The 24,764-nt window shown below is 32.7% G+C and overlaps 2 protein-coding genes and 1 long non-coding RNA gene across 9 annotated transcripts in view; 1 reads left to right on the top strand and 2 right to left on the bottom strand.

Moving 5' to 3' along the window:
• Positions 1 to 499: 499 nt before the first annotated feature.
• On the bottom strand, positions 500 to 14,640 carry LOC148616369 (monocarboxylate transporter 14-like). 5 transcript variants are annotated; one of them, XM_088583326.1, is made up of 8 exons: positions 14,446 to 14,640; positions 8,597 to 8,689; positions 7,003 to 7,288; positions 6,514 to 6,657; positions 5,145 to 6,296; positions 4,008 to 4,187; positions 2,880 to 3,005; positions 500 to 2,237 (listed from the first exon to the last, which is right to left on the bottom strand). In XM_088583326.1, exons 3-8 carry the CDS (start codon positions 7,259 to 7,261, stop codon positions 2,035 to 2,037), a joined length of 2,064 nt encoding a protein of 687 aa, XP_088439452.1. In that variant the 5' UTR covers positions 7,262 to 7,288; positions 8,597 to 8,689; positions 14,446 to 14,640; the 3' UTR covers positions 500 to 2,034. The 5 variants fall into 5 exon arrangements, with proteins under 5 accessions (XP_088439452.1, XP_088439454.1, XP_088439450.1 ...); XM_088583328.1 differs by lacking the exon at positions 14,446 to 14,640 and adding an exon at positions 13,360 to 13,675; XM_088583324.1 differs by lacking the exon at positions 14,446 to 14,640 and adding an exon at positions 13,599 to 13,675.
• Positions 13,814 to 16,353, top strand: LOC148616368 (uncharacterized). The gene is made up of 2 exons (XR_015922179.1): positions 13,814 to 14,172; positions 15,690 to 16,353. It is a non-coding gene; the product is annotated as an uncharacterized LOC148616368 (long non-coding RNA).
• Positions 16,162 to 24,764, bottom strand: part of LOC148616367 (histone-lysine N-methyltransferase 2A-like) — a 49,907-nt gene continuing 41,304 nt past the window's right edge. For all 3 annotated transcript variants that reach the window (XM_088583321.1, XM_088583322.1, XM_088583323.1), the window contains 9 exons: positions 24,229 to 24,447; positions 23,105 to 23,179; positions 22,401 to 22,534; positions 21,823 to 21,977; positions 21,201 to 21,284; positions 20,564 to 20,693; positions 19,686 to 19,781; positions 19,268 to 19,335; positions 16,162 to 18,882 (listed from right to left, as the gene is read on the bottom strand). In XM_088583321.1, the coding sequence (XP_088439447.1) occupies positions 18,777 to 18,882; positions 19,268 to 19,335; positions 19,686 to 19,781; positions 20,564 to 20,693; positions 21,201 to 21,284; positions 21,823 to 21,977; positions 22,401 to 22,534; positions 23,105 to 23,179; positions 24,229 to 24,447 (1,067 nt within the window). In that variant the 3' untranslated portion in view covers positions 16,162 to 18,776. The remainder of the gene's footprint in view (positions 18,883 to 19,267; positions 19,336 to 19,685; positions 19,782 to 20,563; positions 20,694 to 21,200; positions 21,285 to 21,822; positions 21,978 to 22,400; positions 22,535 to 23,104; positions 23,180 to 24,228; positions 24,448 to 24,764) is intronic.

Genomic DNA, 24,764 nt, shown 5'->3' with positions numbered 1-24,764 from the left:
CCGTATCATTAGGAAGAGTCGTTAGCTAAACATCAATATCGTAACATTATAGGACGAGTCGTTACCTAAACATCAATATCGCATCATTAGGACGAGTCGTTAGCTAAACATCAATACCGTATCAAAGGACGATGCGTTAATCAAGTAATTACACATGCTATCAGACATGTACTTTATAAATTATCTAAATTATTTGACATGTCAACATGGTTATCTGTGACGTCTAGTCCATAATACAAAACAAATCCTGTATAAGGAACAGTATCTCACCATAGGATAGCCCGTTTATCAAATATAACAGGTTTGGCGGTTTTATATTTGGTAAATAACAGACATCATCTCGGATAACAAGGACACGTGCCCTTGCATTGATTAAACCTCAAAATTGTCAAGAAGCGCTAAGGGGAGTAAGGGGTGACAAAAAGCATAAGTACACCCAAAGAGGGCTTAAAAATATGTTTTTTTATTATTGTTTATGGGACAAGTTAAAACTATTATACTGAACTAACCTTTGTTTATTTCATGTAAAATGCATGTGAATTTATGGCAAATAAAAATAAAAAATTGAAATTTTAAAGTCTATATATATATAAATAACCTTACTTTCCCTGGCATATATTCAGAAATGGCTACATCAAATATATATAAATTGTTATATATGCACATAAGTATAAAGCTACTTATTAAAATAAAGTAAAAATGCTGTAGAGCTTCCTGTTACTGCCAACAACAATTATTTCATAAGCATTACAAGTTTTATAACAATAATATAGTACTTAAAAAAGGTATGATAAAAATAATGACATGGTGAGTGGCAAATATTTAGGAACTTTATGAGCCAAGTAAAACAATATCAAATGATAAGGTCTTAAATATGTATTTTTCAATTGTAAACAATAAAAAGTACTTGGACTTAAAACACAATGAGGTACAGTATTATATAATGCTTATATCATATAGTAAGGGAAGATTACATTACTTATCACTTCATAATACCTGAACAGTGAAGATTCACTGGCCCAGGATAAATCCCTTATCTTACAAAACATTATCCAGGCTTTTGTTTTACACGTAAATGTGTTTTATGTTAGAAAGCAATCATTTGATTTCTAAAAGGCTTAGGATCATGGATTCTTTTTTAGAATAATTTCTGACTTAACTTTTTGTTTTTTACTTTAACCTGTTCTGGATTTACCCAATTGTTCATCCTTGATATTTCATACCATACATCATATCGTTCTGCCTGTTTATTTAAAATTTGATCCTATCCCCCATAAAATTCAAATGGTTGCTACCTTAGTATTGTAAGTGGCAGTATACAAAACAAATCATAAAACAGCAAGAAACGAAACTGACATGAAAACAAATCGATGAAAAGACAATACAACTAATCCTCTCTTGTTAAAAAATGCTGAGCTAACATTGCAATAAAATCTGCTTATTAAAATACTTTTAACAAACAAAAATAAACTTAAGAATTTAAAATTCGAACTAACAATTACAACTAACAACTCACCATCCATTCAATTATCACATTCATACAATTTATATTTTGAAAAACATCATAAATATGTATCAGAAATAGTGAGGAATCTGAAAATTACAAACATAATTCACAAATTCTATTTTTCAGCTCGAGTATCAGATTAGTTTTCAAGTCAAATATGACTACATATGGACAATATATCATGTACTAAATTCAAATTTCTTTGAACAATGCTTTAAATTTACACTTAATGGACTAGTTTGGGTAAAAAACTGTAAAAATGGAAAAAAAATACATACAAGTTCAACAAATCAAGCCAATAATTAAACTACTGTGATCCTTTTTCATTATCTGTAATGAATTTTCATGGGCATTAAATACAAATGATTCAATTGCAAAACGACAAAAATGTTTGAACATGAAACTATTGCATCAAATTCAAGCTGAAATGAATAAACTGAATTTGTGTGTTAACATAAAATACACGAACTTGTCCGAACACACACAATCATTTCATTTAAATCGTTTGAACAGTTAACATATTTGTATCACACTGCTACTGATTCAGCATTGTCTATCTTATTTGCATTTTCATTTGATGCAAATATCATCTCCTGATCAGTTTGTGGAGTTTTACCCCTATTGACACATGGTAAATGAAGAACCAAGTGGAACAAAGTTCCAGCCAAGAATAGTCCACCACCCAGGAAAAACGAGGCATCATAGTTCCCTGTCATCTGATATACAGCACCTATGTAAACAGTGGTAAATTTGAGTTTGGTTCAACAAATACATACTTGAAAATATCAATAATAGGACTTTAGTATTTAGCAGTTGATAATTTTCACAGAAAAGCATCACAATGTTTCTAGTAAGCAATCAAAAGTGCAAAAGTTAGCATATTTTAAAATATATACACGCGTAATGATTATATCTTATGATTGCATTTTTATGATGAAGTTCAGAACGCAATTTCGAATCGTACACAGCACATATAATATTTATCAATCGAGAGATGTTTTGTCTTTAAAAACAACATTCATTCCACATATTGCACATGTAGAACCTCCCGGTGATGAATTTGGCTTCCTATATCGATAGTTTTCTTGTATATAATTAATTTTTGAATTTAGATCTTCCTATATAGTTTATTCTAATGCTGCTGGCGAGGAGTTATTCCTTGAGACTCGGTGTACAGCATATCAACATTTACAATTCATATGACTGGTTGTATTTTGCAACAGTACACCCATAAAAAACTTAGAGAAATCAAAACTTACTGTCCTCTTCTAACAATACAATATATTAATCAATAAAGACAACCAAGACAAAATGATAATTCAGCTACAATGTAGACTCGTACCACATTGTCATTACAGGCAAAACACATTACCTGCTAAGGGTGGACCATATACTCCAGCAACGCCACGAGACAAAGTCAGCAGACCAAAAGCATTAGTAAGTTTAGCCAGACCTAACAGATCACAGATGATTATAGATGTCAGTGAAATGTAGGCAGCTACAATAGAAAGCAGAGTTTTTTTTTATTATTCTTATTATTTTGGGCAAAAATCTGGAAAATAAAAATTATTTTTCTTATTATCTTTAAAATAAAACTTATTTTTCATATTATGTTGAGCAAATATCTGGAAACTAAAATGAAACTTAAATATATTTATATCTAAGAATCAAACGATAATGAAGATAACACACATTTTAAGTTCACTATGCATAAAATAATCTTTTAAAATATCAGTGATGAAGTCATTGTATTGCAATCGGTGTAGTTTGACTAAAATATAGCAGGCCCAATCTATATATTCTTTCACATTTGTTTTCCCATCCAGAATGCCTTCAAGATCGACTGCTTTGGTAATACACTCCATGTAATGTATGGGGTTTGACAGGAGTCTTGCATAATTTGTGTTTATGGTATAAATTAAATTTCCCACCATTGTATTCGGGTACAGTAGCTTATAAACGCATCAGATAATTGTACAATAAATTTGGTAAACGATTTATTTTGACATGTGGTAGATTGTCTCTAGAAATATATGATTATCTAAAGAGTATTTGTATAGGAAACACGTCCTTGAGTGCACTTTAAATTTTGCTGACATGTTAACGCAGGAAATGTGCTTGAAGGTTAATATAGCTGTGTTGCTATGATATAGCACTCAAGTTCAGTCTATGCATCAACGCATGATGACTCTTGTATAAAGTTATGATTTTGAGTCTTGCTTAGCACTGCAAAGGTATGAACTAAATTGAAAATGCAGCAAGATGGGTATGTTATTCTAATTACTGAAGATATTCATGTTGGTTTTCATTTTCTCATTTTTTAAAATTTGATTTGAACTTAAAATTTTAAGGATTATTTATGTTATATTCCTTATACCTATATGAAACATTGTAATAGACATTTGGGAAAGTATGTATTTATAAAATTTCAATAAAACAATGCATTCATTATTTACACTGTGTTTTCTATTGCAGAAATCCTTTAATAAACGTCACTTACAAACACACAATCCATACACCACAGAGAATACCACCAGAAGTTCATATGTAGTACACAGTGGTTGGAGAAACAATGAAACAGTACTTATGATGAGGGCGATATTGTTTACCACCAGAGCATCAACCTTTTTATGATCAGCCATTAATCCAGATAACACACGACCAATAGTATTGGCAATACCTGTAGGAAATTTGATAAAAATATAAATACTTCATCCAGTTAATTATTAAAGCATCCTGAAAATGAATTTGTTAGCAGATAAGTGTAGTCAACTAAAAATTGCTAAGCTTTCGACAAATAATCTTTTTCCTGGTGGAACTTTTGTTGCAAAAAAAGTTTTAAACTTTACCACTAACAAAGAATCATAATTCTTTTTGAATCATACCACACTTACTGACATACCTTTTTAACATTTTGGATCACTTTATCCATATTATACCCTTCCACCCTAATCAACTTTACTGCTTTCACTTTAAATTATCCCTACTTAACTTTATCAGTTACCACTATTATTCAGAGGCTGTCCATGTAAAATCAGATAGATCATATGATTTGGTTGGCACATGGTAAATTTTTTCCACTGAAGTTTTGTACCAATGTAATGTTTATATCATATATATATATCAAATAGAACAACGATTTTTTAAAAGCGACAGTGAATGGCTCGGAAAACAATTTTAAAGTTCCCTAACAAAGCCACCAAATTTTGCTCAAAAATAAGAGTTATCTCCCTTTTTTCAATGCTTTCTATGCATTTTATTTGTTTATCTATTACAGTTTACAAAAACAAAAACAACAATGAACTTAGAGAAAGGATGTATTTATGATGTGAAATGGATGAGAAAGTTTTGAAAACAGAATCTGTAATGTGCAACCCACTGCCTGCTTTTTCATGGACACCTTCTTAACAATATCCAATTGATAATCATCCTTCAAGCTTAACATTGCTGTGCGGAATACCACACATTACTTTCCATCTTCATAACACCGCCATCCCAATACAAACCTTATAAGTATTAATAAGATGATGATGGTTATTACTTTTTAACATTTTAAAGCATTATTTTCATATATAAAAATGTTCAAACTCGCTGGTTTGTAAATAATATATACAATATATTTGTACTTTACACTTACCTATTACAGACAACAGAAAAGCCGCCTTAGTTCCTGAAATTCCCAAAATCTTTGCTCGGTCAACAAGGTAAGTAAATGGGACATAGAATCCACTCATGGCAAACAAGTTTCCCAAACATAACATGAGGAAATTAAAGTCCAACATTAAAGAAAAGTCCAGCATTTCTTTCAGTGTATCAATTACAGACTTCGGCAAGCATGTACAATTATCCCAAACAGAAGTTTTTGGCACTTCGGAAATCCCGGGAATAGATGTAATGCTCGTTATGTAACTACCCATATCCGGCTGTGAACGGTATTGAGGGATATTGTAGATACTCCCACTGTAGAAAATGTCCTGCTTATACAAAGGTCTTTTGAAGTCTTCTTTAGAAATATCTCTATGTGAACCAATTCTTGCTGCAGATCCAGCTGGATGGGGATTCAGTTTCTGTTTTCTTTCTTTTATTTTAGCGTAGCCATTTTCAATCAGCGGCAGCACTTCGTGTGCAGCAATAGCTACACCCTTCGATAAGCGTTTCTCTTCCGTCTTCGTTTCATCTTTACTTTCTTCACGCGACTCAGAAATTCTGTTTTCAACAAGTGGCGAATCAACTTTGGGGGCTATTTGATGAGCTGAGCCATTGGACGATGAAATTGAAATCTTCGGAACTCCAACTGGGCTGCCTGGATTACTCTCCGGATTGCCCTTGACGAAAAAAGCACTTGGCACTGAAAAATTATCTGATTCGTCTTCGTTTAATTTCTCCTCTCTCATTAGTTTAGCCTCCCTGAGTTTGGCAAATGTTTTAACATCTTGTACGCTCGATTCAGACTCTTGTTGAGGTCTCCTATACTTCTGAGCTTTGATCTTAAAGTGATGGCGCATGTCGGCTTTTTCCTCTTCACTTATTTTCTTAGGCGGCCGCTTTTTAGGTTCTAGTGGACGCATTAACATGGCACATACGATACAGTTTAAAACAATGCCAGCTTGTAAGAATAAAAGATTTCTCCAGTCGTACATATCTAGCAGTATATCATTCAATGGAGAGAAAATGAAAGTACCAATTCCTGAGCCGCATACTGCTATGCCAGTAGCTAAGGCTCTCTTCTTTTCAAAATAGTATCCCACACTAACAATAGAAGGCAAGTATATCATCCCAAACCCTATACCTAAAATACAAAAAAAAAATTAATTCGGGATTAGTTTTCTCCTTCTGCTGTTAATGGCTGTTCTGGTATTGTATACAACCAGAATGATTTGATATTTAACTTTGTTTCTACTCTATATTTAACACAGTACTAATCCTCTAAGATACCAGCATTAAAGAACTCTAATATATCTCTTAAAACTGGTAATACAGTTCTTTTTAAAATATGAGTGTCTTACCTCCCAGGACACCATATGAAAAGATGAGAAGTTCTAATGTTGGAGCAAATGATCCAATGAGGAAACCAACAGCAGCCACAATACTGCCAACAAATGTCACTGCCCTGCAGCCAAACTTGTTAACTAAACCACTGACTAAAGGTCCTACAAAGTCAAATTGAAGATCATATTAAACGAATTAGTTATAATAGTACACTTTGGGTTATCTCCGGTAGTCCAAGAGAATTTTACGATTCTTTACTTTTCATCAGTATAGAAATTTTTCAACGAAGCAAGCTTTTTCTCACTTCAACAAAGTGCTTGTATACCTAAAAGTAGTAAAACGTAAGCAAGTTACATGTACATAGTTAGTTAGAAATAAGACAGGGTGGAAAAATCTGAGAAAAACGAATAAATACAACCTGGCTGTATTTTATAACATTATTACGTTTATTGACATCATCATGTTTAATATACAAAACACACTTTTTAACATTGAATTAAACAAACCTGCACAAAGATACACTCCACACAGAAGCGATCCAACAAGGGCCACTTTACCCTTGGGTGCATTGAAGTACTCGACAAAAATGGGAAGTAAAACTCCAAACGAGTACCCAATACCATCTACAATGATGTTACAAACAAGGGATGCTAACACTATCATCCAGCCCCATCCTCCGTCTGGAGGGGTTGGGATATAATCTTCGATGTCATCCTCGTCAACAGACTCCTCTGACTCTGCCCTTTTCATTGTCTTTTCCGTCATGTTAAACTAAAGGCTGGTGTTGCTGCCCTTAAAAATAAAGAAAACTCAACTAAAAACCTAGAAGTGCCATCATTTATGTGTGTTGTTGAACTGTTACTTGAATTTTTGGCTTTGCATTTCATTTTCAACTGATGCACGCTGATTTCACTTAAATGCTGTTAGGAGCAATTGCGGATCCAGACCTTGTTAAGCTGAAGGAGCTGACCAAATTTCTTACTTATGAACTTATTAATTTTTGAACAAAGTCGGAGCGAATAATTCAGATTAGATGGCCTCAATGCCGAGCGGAGCGAGGCAAATGATTTTTTTGTGGGGGTGTGAAAATTCATGGAAAATCCAGATTTCACGATGCAATATACATTTTTCCAAAAAAACGGGGTGAAAACATGTCCCCTCCGCCCCTTCTAAATCTACCACTGTGTAATTCAAAAGACAGTACAGGGGATTGAATGAATGTTTTGAAATAAAATATACAAATCAAGTGCCCGACCTCGACTCTTTTCATGGGTCTTGCAAAGCAAATCTCCGACAAGTTACTAAAATTAAAAGGCTTGATGTTAAATCGGCTTTATTTTTCAATTCATACTATGTTCTAGGCAATTGTCATTTTTTAATACATAGTTTCATTAAAGATAATGCTGGTGATATTATGTTACTTATGAGTCGCTGTATAATTTCTTCAGTTTGCAGCAATTAATTAAGCTACACTTGTATCAATAAATATTTACTAAAACACTGGACATTTATCTGTTTATACATGTACATGTACCTTCTAAAAAAGGGGGGGGGGGGTGACATATGACGCGAAATAAATCGACTGAAATATACACACTCTGGGTGTTACGGATAAGACTAAGTTATAAAGAGGGTGGGAGATGGGGCCCCTTAGCCCCCCCCCGTAAATCCGAGGTGTTTTGTTTAAAGCCAACACGGTACAACAACAGCACCAACAACAATCCTAAGCTTTAAAATCGTCAAATAGGATACTTGCTTTTTATAAATAAAAACGAAGTGAATATCAAATATCATTTAACATATCGTTTTATCAAATTATTTTCTATAATTCAAAACTCTCTTGACTTCAAGGTAAATTGAATCAACAAGGTCAATCTATATGAAAGACCACTTTGTTTTATACCTGTAAAAGATAAAAACATATTCAAATTTTGAACATAACTTATTGTCTAAGGAGAACAACACACCTAAGTGTGACAGATTGTCTATTTTTTACATTCATGTATAATTTGTTAACTCTGTTGCATATTTAGTTGTAATGCATAAACAATTTTCGTACTTCGTAGATACCCAAAAATGTCTTTTCCAATTGCAACCTACCGAGGCTAAGAATATGGTTCTCAGTCGATGGCTTCAAGTTCCTTTCATATTGTCCTCTCGTGTTCCTGACCAGATATTGTCTCTACACCTCTCCTGAAATAAACAATATTGTTTGTTATTCATCATTTTGGACACGGGTCAAGTGTTATTAATATACATGTCAATGGTTGACACTAGGTTAGAATTAAGTGACATCCAAATTTAGTATACTGAAGACAATAAATAGCACGAGACAGCAGTAGAGATGGCAATATTGATATAAAGTCAGAACGAGTACTTTGTTGTGGTAGGGATGATCGAAAATTCTTTAATAATGTAGCTTGGGGAAGTTTTGGAATTGATTCAACAGTGTTGGAGGAAAACTTGCTCAGTAAAAAAGCCAAAATCATTATAAATAACCCAAAAATGGGATACTTCTGCATCGTACGAATTTGGGCATTAATTCCTTAAAGATCTATGAATTAATAATAAAACGCTTTGTATCTAATTCCATATAAAAACAGGACTCTTCCTATGAACCTGGTAAGTGCTTCATGTATCTAGGACTCTTCCTATGAACCTGGTAAGTGCTTCATGTATCTAGGACTCTTCCTATGAACCCGGTAAGTGCTTCATGTATCTAGGACTCTTCTTATGAAGTTGGTAAGTGCTTCATGTTTTGATTTTCCATTGTTAGTTCATTACATAGGGTTTGTTTGTTGTTTTGTTTTATTTCGCGGGTGTATTTTTAAAAGTTCGGGTTGCTTGTATAAACACTGAATTTGTGTGTGTATTAAGATAAGGTTTGTAGATTCCGTTCCCGTTTTTTTTGTTCGTTTCGTCCATGTTTTTTTTTTTAAGAAAATGAGCTTTGCATTTCGCTCAACCGTCGTTCTTTTGTATTCGTTTGACAACTATTTTTTTATATAACTTTATAGAATAGTTAATATTAACTAGATTTAATTTACTAACATGATATAGTTACTGTAACTCGTGCCCACTTCGCACAAATATTAGGTTAAGTATTAGGTCAATGTCTTTTTCAATTATTATACCCGTAATTCGTCCTTCAGCAAGATTAAAACGTGAGGAACTTTGCATTTTGTATCTTCGACTCATGGGTGGAGGATTTGGGAGATTTCGTTATCATTACTAACAAGAAGATATTTTAATATCAATCAAAAATAAAACGCCTAGGCTTACCAAAAGTCATTGTGTAAATACTTAACGAAAAATGTATGCAAGGGTAAAAAATAAAGACACATAAGAAACATTCACATTATCAAATAAATACGTCTATGGTCAAAACGGGCTCGCGAAGCCTGCCAACAATGGTGATGACACGCGAGTAATAGCAACAGGCCATGCATTAGTGCCATACAATTTTTAAGATTGACTGATCATAACATGGAAAGCAATGCACGATGTATAATCCCCATCTACTGCCACATAAGGATACAACGAGCTCGCACCATCAAACCTTTCCTTGACTTTCTGTCCTCATGACCCCGGGTTGACTCCATCTTACAAGCTCAGATGTTACAATACCAAGCAGCACATCAATTTTGCGCGACAGAGCACAGGAATGTTATATTGTTAAGGACAACGAATGTAAACGCAAGCTTACACTATTAAATAATCAATTGATTGATTTTTGTTTTAACGTACATGGCAGGTGTTCCGTTTATTTTAAAGCCCAAATAAAAAGCCTGTTTGTTCTAGACTGAATTTCGTTAAACAGTATTATTTTACTTCATTACTCAATGGGACTCAAAGCAACCAAGTCAGCACTGTATTTTTGTAGCATTTATTTGGCAGAGCCATAAAGCAGGTACGACACTTAAAAAACCAAAACCGACAACCTCCTTCGCTCGAATCCAACAGACTACTACAAGAACACAAAGACGATACGGTAAGCTAGATATTAAGACAATGTTTACTCCTATTTTTGCATATATCAGTATGCCAAGGTTTCTGATTGAAAAGTACACATCGCAGCCTATCTTACTAGACCACAGTATCCTTAAAATGGCCAATTGACAGTGATTGACATCTGATCGTAATCCTAAGGTAAGCAGATGGGTGTCAGATTTGTCCTAAACCAAGTCAAGTTTAAGTTGATCAGTCCACAATAGTTAGATTAGATATGAAATAAATACACATTAGTAAATCATGTTGAAACTGTTACTATATTAACTTGGGACTCAAGAACATGATCTTTACGACGATTAGTATGACAATTTGACAAAACATCGGCCTAATCAAAATTAGTCCCGCCGAAATGCACAAGGTCTGTACATAATTAGATCGTACAAAGCGCAAGATAATATATATAAACGAAATAAACCTGTAAATTGAGACGTTTTTCGTACATCACGTCGATACAATGCAAAGATGCATTATGTTAGGCAAGATTTTACTTGAAAGAACAATGCCTAAATATAGAATTTCTCCAATTCTATAGCTGCCAAAGTGACAATGCAAGGATAAAATAAATCGAATATAATCTTACCACATAAAGCACCCTACAATACAGTGTAACATACATGCAATATTTAATGAATCATACTTAATCAAGCATGTCACTAAAGCACTTAAATCTTCAATCATGTTTTGTGCTAATTAATGACTACCAGCTGTAAAGTAAAAATCATTATGGAATTATGGCGAATAAACCGACATTACACTCCCTCACCGTACCCTTGTACATGATTACAAAAAAAAAAAAAAACATTTCAACACCTAAAATGGATATTCAATTACATGAGTGACCATTAATAAATGACGTTACTGATATCGATGTGTGTCTTATTAACTAACTCCAGCTCATTACACTGCTAAACTTCGATTACTGGAAACCCAGGTCACATCAACCTGCAGACTTCTGCTATTGGATCACCTAATCAAATTAAGTAGCTGTCTTTGTAAGAATCATGCAAATTCTGAAAAATGTGATACACCCTAAAAAGGCTACATATTTTTATTTTTTTATTAAGTCGTTTTATGGGTATATACAATGAAATGTGTAATTATTCATTCAAATCTGCCTGCTCTTGTGAGATAATCAACACTGAAATTCCAGTAGATTCTATCGTATTTACAGAGTTATCTCCCTTAATTTTGAATTCTACAGTGCATTCTGTACAATTTTTATCCCTTAAGACCACGGGTTATATGAAAAACCACATGTTAATTTCTGTTTACTATGATATTTCAAACAAAATATCAAAAATAAAAATATATAGGCTTTTTACCCATGAATCACATTTTGCATGATCTTTAGCTGGAGTGCTACTTAACATGTAGACTTGTTCAATTATTGGGAAATCTGCGTTCAACATGTCTGTTGAAAGGACATTGACCTGGTTGTATACCTGTAACCCTGAACTAATGACTAATTGTTACCCGGTGTATAAAGGGTTATCTTGTAGATAATATTAATCTCAAGGTGCCAACTGTGATGACAAACCCTCAGTAAATCGTGCGGGTGGAAAGTTATGGTGCAAATAGGCCAAAAGCTGCTCGTTGGTCATCTCCTACAAAACTTTCGTGCAGCTTGGTAAGAAATAAAATCATTTAAATTGTTAAATGTAAAATGCCAAGCATTTTGGAATTCACTAAAGTCCAAAAAGATACGAGTTTCCTACCTTGCAAAAACATTATTCAATCGCGCTTTTGTCCATCTATCCACCTGTAGTAATTGTGTCACCGTAACCTCTGAATCTCCAATAGTCAGCTTATCGTGACGCATTATTAAGTTACATTCTGTTGCATTCTAAATCGATTTCATACATGTAAGTTCACGTAACATAATTGATTCAGTGTCTGATAATGGATGCCTGTATATAGTACATTGGTCAAATGTCAAAATATACCACCTATTTCTATCCCTCGAGGTGCCAGGATGGAACGACTGACCTTCAAATTTCATTTATACCTAGATACTATGCATCTTCCCTATATTAATCTGTGGATAGCTGATCGAATATATAAATTGAATGGGATATATATATATATATGCTTATGTCACTGTGTAATATGGAAGAATTTCCTTTGATTTCGAAATTCCTCTAGACTTTACGCAGCAATATTGATTTTTATCTGTATTAACTGATACAAGAGAGGATTTACATAATAAAATGCATGTATGAAACAGACGTGCGTTTTGATGAGATTCCGGTAAAGCAATATTAAATACTAGACACATTTTAATTTCTTGCATTAGTAATTCAAAAGTGAGAAATAAAGCGACAATACATTTTAGGTGTGAATGACTTCAGACGAGGTTGTACTGTTAGTGTACAGTATGCTTGTCGCCTACTCATAAAAGAGACCATATACAGACCAGCATGTATCCCACCCTTCATTTCCATGAATGGTAACGGTTATTGCATTGCAATCAAGCTGCAAAGGATTACGACCAAAAGAAGGGCCACTAAAATGATATCCAACATAACATATAAATTATTATTGTATACTTACCCTGGCTAACAGGCACTTCATCCGCATGGGACCATTTCCACAATAATAGAGATTTTGATTAAAGGGGCGAATAACCGATTAAGGGTATTTAGAATTTAAACCGATATGACCATGAAAATAAACATTACGCTAAAAAGTGGATTATTTAAAATTTCTGTAGGGTCAACATGTGTATTGGTTATTATCAGTTTTGATCAACAAAGTAATTTAATCCACAAATGCTCAACACGGTAAAGTAAATGTGAATAATTTATCAACACAGTAATTGAAAATATAGGTAGAGGAAGTAATAAATAATGCACCCTCTCAATCAACCAGCAGATTTTGTGCGTGTCCGTGATTGTACGTTCCTCTGGTAAACTTTCACAATACCTCTCCATAGCGAAGCTAGCTTGCATGACAATGCAAAAGCTACACTTGTTTACAAACCACGCATATCATTACAATACCAAATGACCTGGATATCGGAGTACACTACACAATAAAGAGACGGAAGAAATAGGTGTAAAACAAGAATTAAATAAGTGAATAAAAGACTTACCTTTAAGTATGAATGAGTAAAATTTAGTGACACAAAACATAATCTAAGATCTGGATCAAAATTCTTCGAGAAGCTACATCAGCTGACTTAACTAAAAATAGAACGTAGTAGATCAATATTTTCACAGCGAGGCATACAATTACTGAAAACCCCGAGTGACTTCCTACTATCTACCTTTTATAGTAACACTGGTATTTTGGGAAAAAGCGATTTCTATATTTGCAATGTAAATGAGTATACATGTTTTAAACATGAACAACTTTCACTTCATTTAAAAGAATAATTTATAAATCAAACAAGTACTAAAATCTGTAAACAGAAATATTGACTTAATATCACTAGTTCATACAGGGACTAACGTCGGAGATGAACTTTTAACTACCTTTCAGGGGCGGATCTAGGATTCTGGTTAGGGCGTAATGACGAGCAAAGCAAGGCAAGAAACTTTAGGGTAGAACTTATGAGAAAAAAAATGGAAGATTTCAAGCAAAAGTTTTTTCTGCATGAATTTTAGGGGAGAGTTGTAACGCCCGGCACGACGGTCATTCAATCCGCACCTGGCTACTACTCGAAGGTATGCAGTAAAAACTTTAAAAGCGACACATGTAATTAAAATAAAACATGCACGCTCAGATCCTGTTACTATTGTTGGAAAGAGTGATTTCAGGATAAAAAAGTTTGCCAACATTTAACGTTGAAAATGGAAGTTTAGAATAACAGGCAAATTAAATCATCATCAGCTGGGTTCAAGATAGGCTGTACTGTCTACCAGTATATAAAAGAAATAAAAAATACCACGATAAGGCGAAATTTAAAGAAACTTCAAAATGAGCTGGGGATACTATACCTCTTTTTCACTTTCTTCAATTGGCCAGCAAAAATAAGGAAGTGCATCTAAATTAATACCAGAGTTAATCACAAGGTATTCCGGGTTGTTAATGTATGACACTGTCATGTGTAGATCTTTCAGCGTTTTTGTTAAATTTTATCAACATATTTGCAGAATCTTCACTTTGTTTCGTCAAAAAAACTACTACGCAAACAACTCTTGAGTACACTGGTATTTAGGCCATGGCCTAGATTACCTTATCAGGCATCTCTTTTCTCAGAAAAGGGGAATGCACAAAAAACTAGGAGGTAGGGTTCAATCCACAGGGGCTTGCTGCCACTATCAACTATGCAGCCACTAGACTTAGTACATAACCACAAAAAGGATGATCTCAGACTTAGGGGTGTCTCAATTCAACTCATTTTTTTTTCAAATGAAATCGATTATATCACCAATTACTTTACAAATGAAGCTAATGCATCATCACAGACATAACCATCAAATACTTATCATACTTAAATAAACACAATGATTTGAACATTCCAACTCCATACTTCTACAACCGCTTGGATCGAAAGTGAAACTACTGCGACCTTGACATCCCTCAATAAATGCTTAAGTACCATTCCGTGGAAGAATCAGGCAATGGGTGGAACATCATTATTCTCAACTTGGTCTTTTTTTAACTTTAATATATTCAATAATCTAATAATGAAGCATCCGTGACCTAGATATTTTCGACTGCTTATAGGGAAAAGTAAGGGAAAACTTTTCTACCATTTTTTCTTAACCCATTTTAAATTGTATTTGTAACCCTATTCATACACAGAATGAAAGTGAAAAATCACTTAAATAATTAAATGAACATTCTCTTGTTATGTCAAAAATAAAAAAATATATATCTAATTTAATAGCCATGAGTTCACATGGCTCTGCATACACTTCTACTTAAGTTATTGTCCCAAAATATAATGTGCAGAGATGAGGACAAAACATCACCATAATGCAACTGTTAAGGTTTGGACATACAATAACTTCAGACAATACAATAAGACATTGAATTAAAAGAAAAATCACAGAACTATTAATAATCACTATTTTCAAGTATGTATTAAAAGGAGAATGTACTTCAAATAATTCGATAGAGGTAAACTTGGACCAATTTGATAGCCCTGCACGTCAGAAAATTGCAAAAATTAAGAAGTTAGATGTCCATTAAACCTTTGAAATATAGATTTACACCCAATTTCTGTGTCTTTCAGATAAGAATTAGAGGACACTAAAACAGCTAATTTATATTTTACCATCTTTACTTTGCCAACAAGGAGTAAGGGAACCAAGAATAGAGCGAAAATCAGAATAATATGATACAAGGATAACGACTTAACAGGGAAATAGATATGTGAAATAACCTAAGTAACACATATAAAGAAACAAATGTAAATGAGAACCCCAGACTCCACATAACACTGGAAATATGGACCAGTAGCACATGAAGGGCAAACATCCTGTTTTTCAGTTACACCTGCCGAATTGCTCACAACCGTCATGTCCAGGATAGACAAAAGATGAAGAAAACCATTATGGTACTATTTGGGGAGGAATAAGAGAAAATATCTTTCCTTGTGATTCATATAACAAGTGTGAAAAGAAATTCTTTCCAAGGGAGATAACTATCATAGTTGTAGAGAAACTAACAACAATGATACAGGATGAGACATAATACCATCTTCATTCTTTTCTTTAAATTATATATTTTCTAAAGTCAATAAATTCATTGTTTATAAACACAAACTGTAAAATTATGTACAACAAATAAATACAGATGTAAAATGTATAAAAAGTGAACTCTTTTTTTTTCTTCAAAATGACATACCATGGCATCAGTTTGATTGTGAAATCAATAAAGTATAATGTACTTATCAACATTTAATATCTTCTCTTTTAGACAATTATATTCACATAAAAACCCTTTAATACTCCTTTTCTATTTACTTAGTCAATATTTGCTATGAGAAACCCAAATGAAAAAAAGATCTTTAATTATGAAAAACTAATTGAAATGACTATTACTAATTTTATTCATATCTCTTTTGAGAAAATGATCATATCTTCAAAACAAAACACACTGACAGACATATCTCCTAAGACAGATAGGATGGCAAAAAAAAATGTTGAGCATGTCACAAAAACATTTACATGTAGTATGTTGAGTACAGTGGAGCCTATTTTTTGTTCCTTAAAATGTGAAAAATTACTCAGAACTTATCAGTTACTAGTATGTTATTTGAAAACTTCACCACCAACATGATGGTAATGAAGAAAAACAATCTGAACTAGACAAAGTTGATTTGTTTATCACTGATGACGTTGAAGTGAAAAAGGGGACATAACTCCATAACTAATATGAATTAGGAAAAGCAAGCATCACACTTGTACATTTTTCTTACATTTTTTTTTATGTCATTGAAAAAAAAAAAGGGACGATAGCTGAAAAAAGGGGGGGAGAGATAGGATAGGTAAAACGTTGGCTTAATGTATATTGTTAACTTTGCATGCAATGTTCAATATAAAAACAATAAACACCATCATTACACTTTGACTAGTATTTTGATGGTTATAAATATTCTTTAATTCATTATCATAAAAAGAATTTAAGTGCGACATAAATAACCCACTTGTCATGCTGGAGTATAAAATGAACAATTTAATAGAAACATTCAAATAAACAATAAACATTTAGTCAGTTTACAATGCAGTCATGCCATCCCTGGCCATCACAGTAAACTCATGGATTTGCTATAGTGCCATAGTAATGTTTTATCACATAACACATACATGTAGATTTGAAGAGCTATGTACATGTACTATTTACATTAACATTTTTGGATATCTCTGGACATGTAATACATAACAGTAACATAACAATAATCATTACTGGCAAAAATATAATATCATGCACTCAATCTCATTGGAGGACTAGTGTGGAAATGATAAAAGTTCAATGAGGGGGACGTCAAATTTAGCACATAATAATTGGTCTGGTGTTCTAAGAATTATACCACATTTGCATAAGTCTGAACCACTTACTACTGGAAAGGGCCTTTTTTGTGGGTATCGATTTTAATAGTTTGTTAATTTTTTCCTACTTCTATGTAAAATTTTAACCCTCTAATGAGAGTGGATCTTGTGGTATTTTGGTTAACATTTCATTCAAAATATGTATCCAAGATTTGAACAAACCAATTACCCAAAACCATTGTTTTTATTTCATAGTAAAACCCAGATACCCCTTTCAAACAAAAACATTTCCACAGTATTTCATTTAAAAATTAATGACCTCCAAGGTGGCACTAACACAAATGAAGTCCACACAAAAGTTTAAATTCAAACTTAAAATTAGAGTTATTCCATGTGCCTTCTTAGAGGAAAAGTAAAGAAAAAATAAATTTTAATACCCCTTATTATATAAATATACCAAAAAAAAAAATGAACACATTTAATGGTTAGTTTCAATATACAACCTTCAGAAATCAATTCCTTCGCATAATATTCAAACAAAAATTCAACAAAAACTAAATTTCGCACAAAATCATGATATTTCAAGGATCAATAATGACTATCACTGTAATAACAATAACCAGTTGTTCAAAGTTAATGAAAAAGCAAAAAAAGGAACAAATTTGTAAATCAACTGCTTAATAAGTGCAATACAAAATTCATTTAAATGGCAAGAGCTAATTCAAGAGAAAAAATGTATTTCAAATATGACTGTACCTATCAAATGGAATGTATTCCACCTCACCTTTCCCCATTGCTTTAATACAAAAAACTGCAGTGAAAATCAGGCAGAGAAATTACTTTTGAATGAAGAATATGGTGGGATACTGCCAAGCATTACAGAATCTCTTCTCATTCTAATTAATCATAATAATATAATTGGTAAAATCCATCATCCCCTTTCAGTTCTTGATATTGATTTTAGAGAAAAATTCTATAAATTGCACTTATAAACAAAAACCAAAAAATTCAAATGTCATTTATAAATGGAATATTCAATTAACATACCTTCAAAATGAGTGCCATTCACTTCAATTATTTCATTTTGGTGACCAATTATTGAATTTCGTGATCATTTATCAAAACCCTTATCAGCAATGGTTATTTTGGCTTATACATTATAAAAAAGACTTCCACAAACAGTTCTTCTGAACACATTTCCAAATGTGTGCCATGTGAATTCTGTAGTGTAACATGTGGCAATTTCTATATGAGATGAGAGGACAATTCAAAACAATGCTTCTTTTCAGAACTGAAAAATACACCTGAAGATTTTGTCTTTCATATTCCTAATTAAGGTATTTACGACATCTCTTTGATCCACAAGTACATGGAATTTTAACTTCTTCAATAGGGAACTTGTAATCATATGTCAACTCTTCTCCTTTCTTGATTCTGAAAAATAAATTATGTGATAACCTTTTTGTAAACATATTTTTGTCATTGCATGTGAGTAATATAGTACACAAAGTTTTATTACAAGATCAATATGGTAAACGGACAGGAAAAACTTATAATTGACAATACAGCACTATAGTTACTTTAAATGCGCTTCTATGTCAGCTTTGGTTATTAAACACTTAAGTTTTAAAGACCATCCAATTCAGCAGTAGAGAACCAGTTTTACTCTAAAAAAAGATTTTCAAATCATCCTTGATTAACTTTTTTCAAAAATTAATACCAGATTTTTTGCAATTTGACTCCTCAGGATTGGCCTTTAAGCAGAAAACAATGCAAGCCAAATGATTGCTTTTGGAAACAAATAAAACTCTAAACTTACTGTCTCATGGCAAAAATAACAATGTGTTTCTTTCCTTCCACCTGTATGACCTTGGAGTAACAGTTTGGCTGTAAATGAATATACAAAAATTCAGAAATTTTAATTGTACCTTAATAACAATTTGAACTACCTCCAATAGACATCTTGAATATATAGCTTTGCAAATACATGTACTACATATGAAGGACACATAAAGCAATTTTTTCCATGTACATACTTTACAATTACTAGAGCTTGCCAATTTTTATGGGTTTGTCTAAGATACACACTTCAAGAAATAATTTTTGTAATTTCAAATGGAATGAGTGAATTAACTGTACTGGTATCTAAACTCTTCTATTCAAAGAGAAGAAAAAAAATTTATGTTTACAGTTATTTCATTAAAGAAGACACACCAAAGTCAACAAATGATACTTACATCACAGGAATGGTTGATAAATCTAGCTGCACTACCATGGAGAGTAGCATCCACTACATCAATGTCATCAATACGGAACATATAGCAGCCAATACCCTGAAAATATACAGACCAAGGTTAATTTCAGGGTGTTATTTTCATAACTTATAAGAAACAACAACATATTTGTAGTACAATTTCAATACAATGTTCAAGAAATTACTTGACCTTGTTAAGTATCAAATACACTTGCATTTTACGAGATCAGAAAACATCTTTGTAAGAACTCTAGTTATTAATTTTCAAATATGCCATTTTCAGTGGGATGAGAAAATCCCCAAAAAATTTATTTGCCCCTCCCTTATTCTAAAAAAGACGAAAACCTGATATAACCATTTTACAGATTCTTCACAAATCAAATAGCAACACAAAGCCTTTCCACAAGTTGGATATGAATTGATAAGGTTTATTTGACCTTATTACACTCAAGTATTTCACCAATGCACACACACACAAATTAGAACTCTAAGTGAGTAAGATCAGTAAGTGATATCCCCAGCAAACAACATGGAATGTTTCTATTTTCTTGCAATATAATGCTTTACCATCACCAATAATTTGGGAGTTGTTTTCCTTACAATGTATATTGACAGATGGAGTAACTGACAAACAAGGTACACTGAAGGACAAGAGGATTCCTATATATCCTTTAAGTGCTTGTGGATTACATTAATAAGCACTAACACATGGTTACTTAATGTAAAAGTGAAGTTAACAATAAATTATCTAAATATCAGAAACATATTATTCGACCTTTGTTTTGAACTTGTCTGAATTACAAGACTTCCATATATTTAATATTATGTTCCAGCTACATTAAGGTTCAGATGAGTACATACCTTGCTTTCATAGTACTTCTCTCTTTTGTCTGTCAGTGTAGCCCTAATAACTTCACCAGAATATTCTATGATCATTTCACCAGCATCAATATTTCTCTTACAGAACAAACCACGACCATGGATGAATGATCTGAAATTTTAAGATATTGAAATTATCAGATGGGAAATGAATATCGTGGAAGAAAAAAGTTTTTCCTGAAACTTACAACAATTACACACAAGGTAATGTTCTCTTTCTAAAACAAATTCTTTGGCACTCATTGTTCCATATTAATAAAAAATGCAAAAGGCTTAACAGGACACACTTTTAAAATGTGTAATTCATGAAATAAATGACATAATGTTCTCAATTTAATGCCTCCAAATTTCTTAATTGAAATGAAATTACTCCAATTCAAAGGGAGTGATTAAATATATATCGATTTCAATGTTTGAATTTGTGAAAACAGAATCGTGCCATATCATATTTTAAACTTTTACAATTCCAACAGAAGACAGCAAAATATTTCTACACAATCAATAGTAAATTCTTTTTTATTTTCAGACATTAAAATTTGCATGTAAAAATGAAGAAACCATTTAAACTGCATCATCCTGAAGGAAAATCAATACTTTTTAAACTACCCATGAAGCCTACCTGTAAACCCCTACAGCTTCCCTAGAATGTTCCTTTAACTTTCTGAATCTCATTGCCATCGGTAGGTCCATACTTGTAGCTCTCCTGAAATGACAATGTAAAAACATGAACAACTTTATGCATGACAATGTTGAAACATTTTTTTCTTTTTTTAAGAAAGATTTTCACCTCTCTATTCTGAACAGCACTACTATGAAACATGTACAATAAAAAAGATAGACCCAGTGCAGATGACACTGAAAAATAGAAGCCTCTCCTGTTTTTCTTGTTTTTCCTCACAACTTTTTAGTTACCTATGAATTCAAGGAACTTAAAGAGTTGTTCAATGAAAACTGGTTGTATATTGTCTATTTGTGTTCAAGGAAACAGTATACCAAGTGACAGTTTCATGGCATGTGCAGTCCCATATTTGTAAAAACTAGCGTTATGTAATACACATAGTAGAAGATGATTGCTAGATGATCACAGTACAAACAGATCTGTTTTTACAAGATAAAAAAGCAAAGCAGAAATTGGTAAAATCAGAAGTAAATATATAGTAAAAAAAATTATAACGGTAAAATCTAGATTTCAAAAAGCGAAATTCCGTTTTAAAGCAGAATAAAAACAGGTTTGTACAAACCTCTGGGACTTAAGGTTCATCTCATTATTGTTGTCTGACATGTCCATTACAGGGTGGTGTCTGTACTGTGACATGAGGAAACTGAAGATATCGAACTCTTTACGAGACTGGAATCCTTCTGACCTGACACTACCTGTTGGGTTCTCTATAGGCTCCTGTTCAATAAAAGCACATATTTCTTAATGAAGTACAAGCACACCCAAAATGTTCATAATTTCTAAGAAAGAAAAGTAACACAGTTTATAACATTATCTACATTTACAACACACAAACTTTACAGCAGTGAAAGGGAAAAATTCAAAGTCTGTCGGAGAAAGGCAAATCTCTTTAAACAAAAGATTAATCATCATCAGGGGAAAAAAACAAAAAAACAAAAAAAAATCTCATAATTTCAAAACAAGCAAAGGGGAATCATATGGAGTTTATCAACCGTCCATTAAAGTTTAGTAGTGAAACCTGTCTAAACCCAACCCTGAATAATCTGAACACCTGGCTAAATCAGACACTTTTTAAAGTCAATTCTATTAAAAGGGGATTGGTTTAGACAGTTTTCAACAGTATTAGTACAAGTATTATACCTCTTCCTCTTCTGTACGGCTGTATTGCTGATATCTGAAGTTGTAGTTCCTACAGAGATGTGCACCATATAACTGTTCTAACAAGTATGATACTGCATTGTGGTTCAATCCAAACATATTCATACCATGTACACCTAGAAAATAAACAAGATTTCAATTAATGATAGCATAATGTGTGTCATTCTGAAAACATCGTCCTATTGAAGTCGAGAGTATAGAGGTCATTTCATGGAGACATATTATTAATGTTTTTTTGAAAAAAAAAACCCCAAAAAACATCAAAGTAGTAAATACTTTGGAAGAAACTCCTTAATCCAAAGATTCCTCAGTGCATTCTAATTTCCTCAATTAGGAATACGATATGAAGAATACAACTGCAAACTAATATTAATATTTTATATATGTGTTATACTTGTAGTTGTAGGAACAGAGTGTCAGAAATGTTCTATATATAATAACTTGTTCTGAAACATGAAAGCGAAACAAACATACTTTTGAAAGTGACATTTCAGATATGACATATGCAGCTAGGAAGTGATTGTTTTAACCTTCAACGCATAGGCACATATGTGTGATAGGAAACCTTGCAGTTTCTTTTAATCGAGATATCAGGATATAACAACATTTTGTCTCAGTATCAACGAAGTCAAATATAATAGGACTATGAATAGCCCTGTCCCTCATTGGCGAGGTCTATAACTTACTTGCACAAGACAAATGTTTAAGTCTTGCAGTTGTCCTGGTGTCTTGGACTTTGTCTGTAACTTGTTTCCATGCCTCTATTTTAAAATTAAAAGTGACACCAATTACAATATGAACATTTACCAAGTACACTGTTACTAATACACGTACTTATAAACTTTCCAATTTGACAGTTTGAAGATCTTAAAAAATGTAGTGAATAAGGCCACACTTAAAATGATGTTTGTTTCCTCTTACCCAACCCTACCTCCCGGTTTTTTTCCCCCTAAGTTCATCAGAATCTGTAAAAAAACATCATAAAAGAAGTGAAAAATGTTGCTTTGAAAATTAAATAAAAATCTTGTCAGAGCATGGAAATAAAATTATTTGGATAGGGCCAATTTTTATGGGCAATGTTGGCCTAAGGTTCTTTTTGACAGGTGTTTAATTCAAACTGATAGGATCAGAAAGTAATTGAAATAAAGGACCTTCAAAACCTGACAATTCGAGAACTTTTATAAACAAATTTCATAACTAATACAGGTCTTAATATTATAAACATTACTTTCTAGGTAAAAAACATAATTTTTTCTATTTAACTACCAAACAAAGAGGATCAAAGGAGTCAAATGGCTTATTTATGTAGTACTGGATTGTATGTACATCAAGTTTTTGTTGCTGATTAAGCACAGACAAAGAAGCTTTCACAAAATGTTTATAACAACCTTTTATTGCCTTAGGTAGCAATCATGTACAATGAAGCAAAATTAAACATAGATTATTTGTAGAAAACCTTCAATTTAGTACTGTAAACCGACTTTTTTCCACAGTTTCTGTGATAAATCTACTTTCCTGCACTTATAAATTTGGTAACTTTTCCATAATTACAGTATTACGTTCTTAGAAAAAATATTCACACAGTTTCATTTTCTCATTACACATCTTACTACAAAAAATAGCAAAAATAAAACTGTTGTAAAAATTTCACTGTTTACAGTATTCTTAATAAAATAAGTGGGATTGAAGTTTACTAGGTATGTTTCTAAAGAATCTATTTTCTAAGAAGATACAACTACAAACCTAGACCAAATATACAGAAAACATTTATTAACATATATGATAATGAGGTTGTTTATTAGATACTAACCTTCCATAGATTCAGCCTTGCAGGAGAACCCATCATCACTGGAGATTTCAAACATCAGATGAGCCCCGTCTCTCTCTAATTTCTCCACCTTTTCCTGCACCCTCTGTTGGTGTTCCAGGAAGGTGGCCATAGAAGATTCTGTAACTTCTTCCTCCAAAGCGGGCTGAGGGATCTTCATGGATTCCTTTACTCCATGGATCATTGGATGAGCTGTACCAGCTACAATAAAGGATAATTTCTTCCATATTTGAACATTCTTTAATAGCCAAACCTGCCCTAACACTCACCTCAAACCAGCAGTCCCTTTTATTGAATGATCACTTTAGATCTATCCTGATTGTTTTTTTTTCCTATTTACTATAACTCCATCCAACCGTCACCAGTTTATGTCCATAATTTTGTTTGCTTGTATCAGCTATTTTTGTGCCTACATGCAGACCTTGATTTAAATCTACATTTTTTCAAAGTGAACACAGAGAATTACAAAAAGTATTACATCTGTTTGAATGAGTTTGCCTAGGAGGTCAATGATTTAC

The sequence above is a fragment of the Perna viridis genome, chromosome 5 (genome assembly GCF_037379345.1).
Source record: "Perna viridis isolate PV_CMFRI_1.1 ecotype Kerala chromosome 5, ASM3737934v1, whole genome shotgun sequence".
NCBI lineage: Eukaryota > Metazoa > Mollusca > Bivalvia > Mytilida > Mytilidae > Perna > Perna viridis.
Note: the sequence above shows the minus strand (reverse complement) of the source record. Positions and strands in the feature narration are given on the sequence as shown.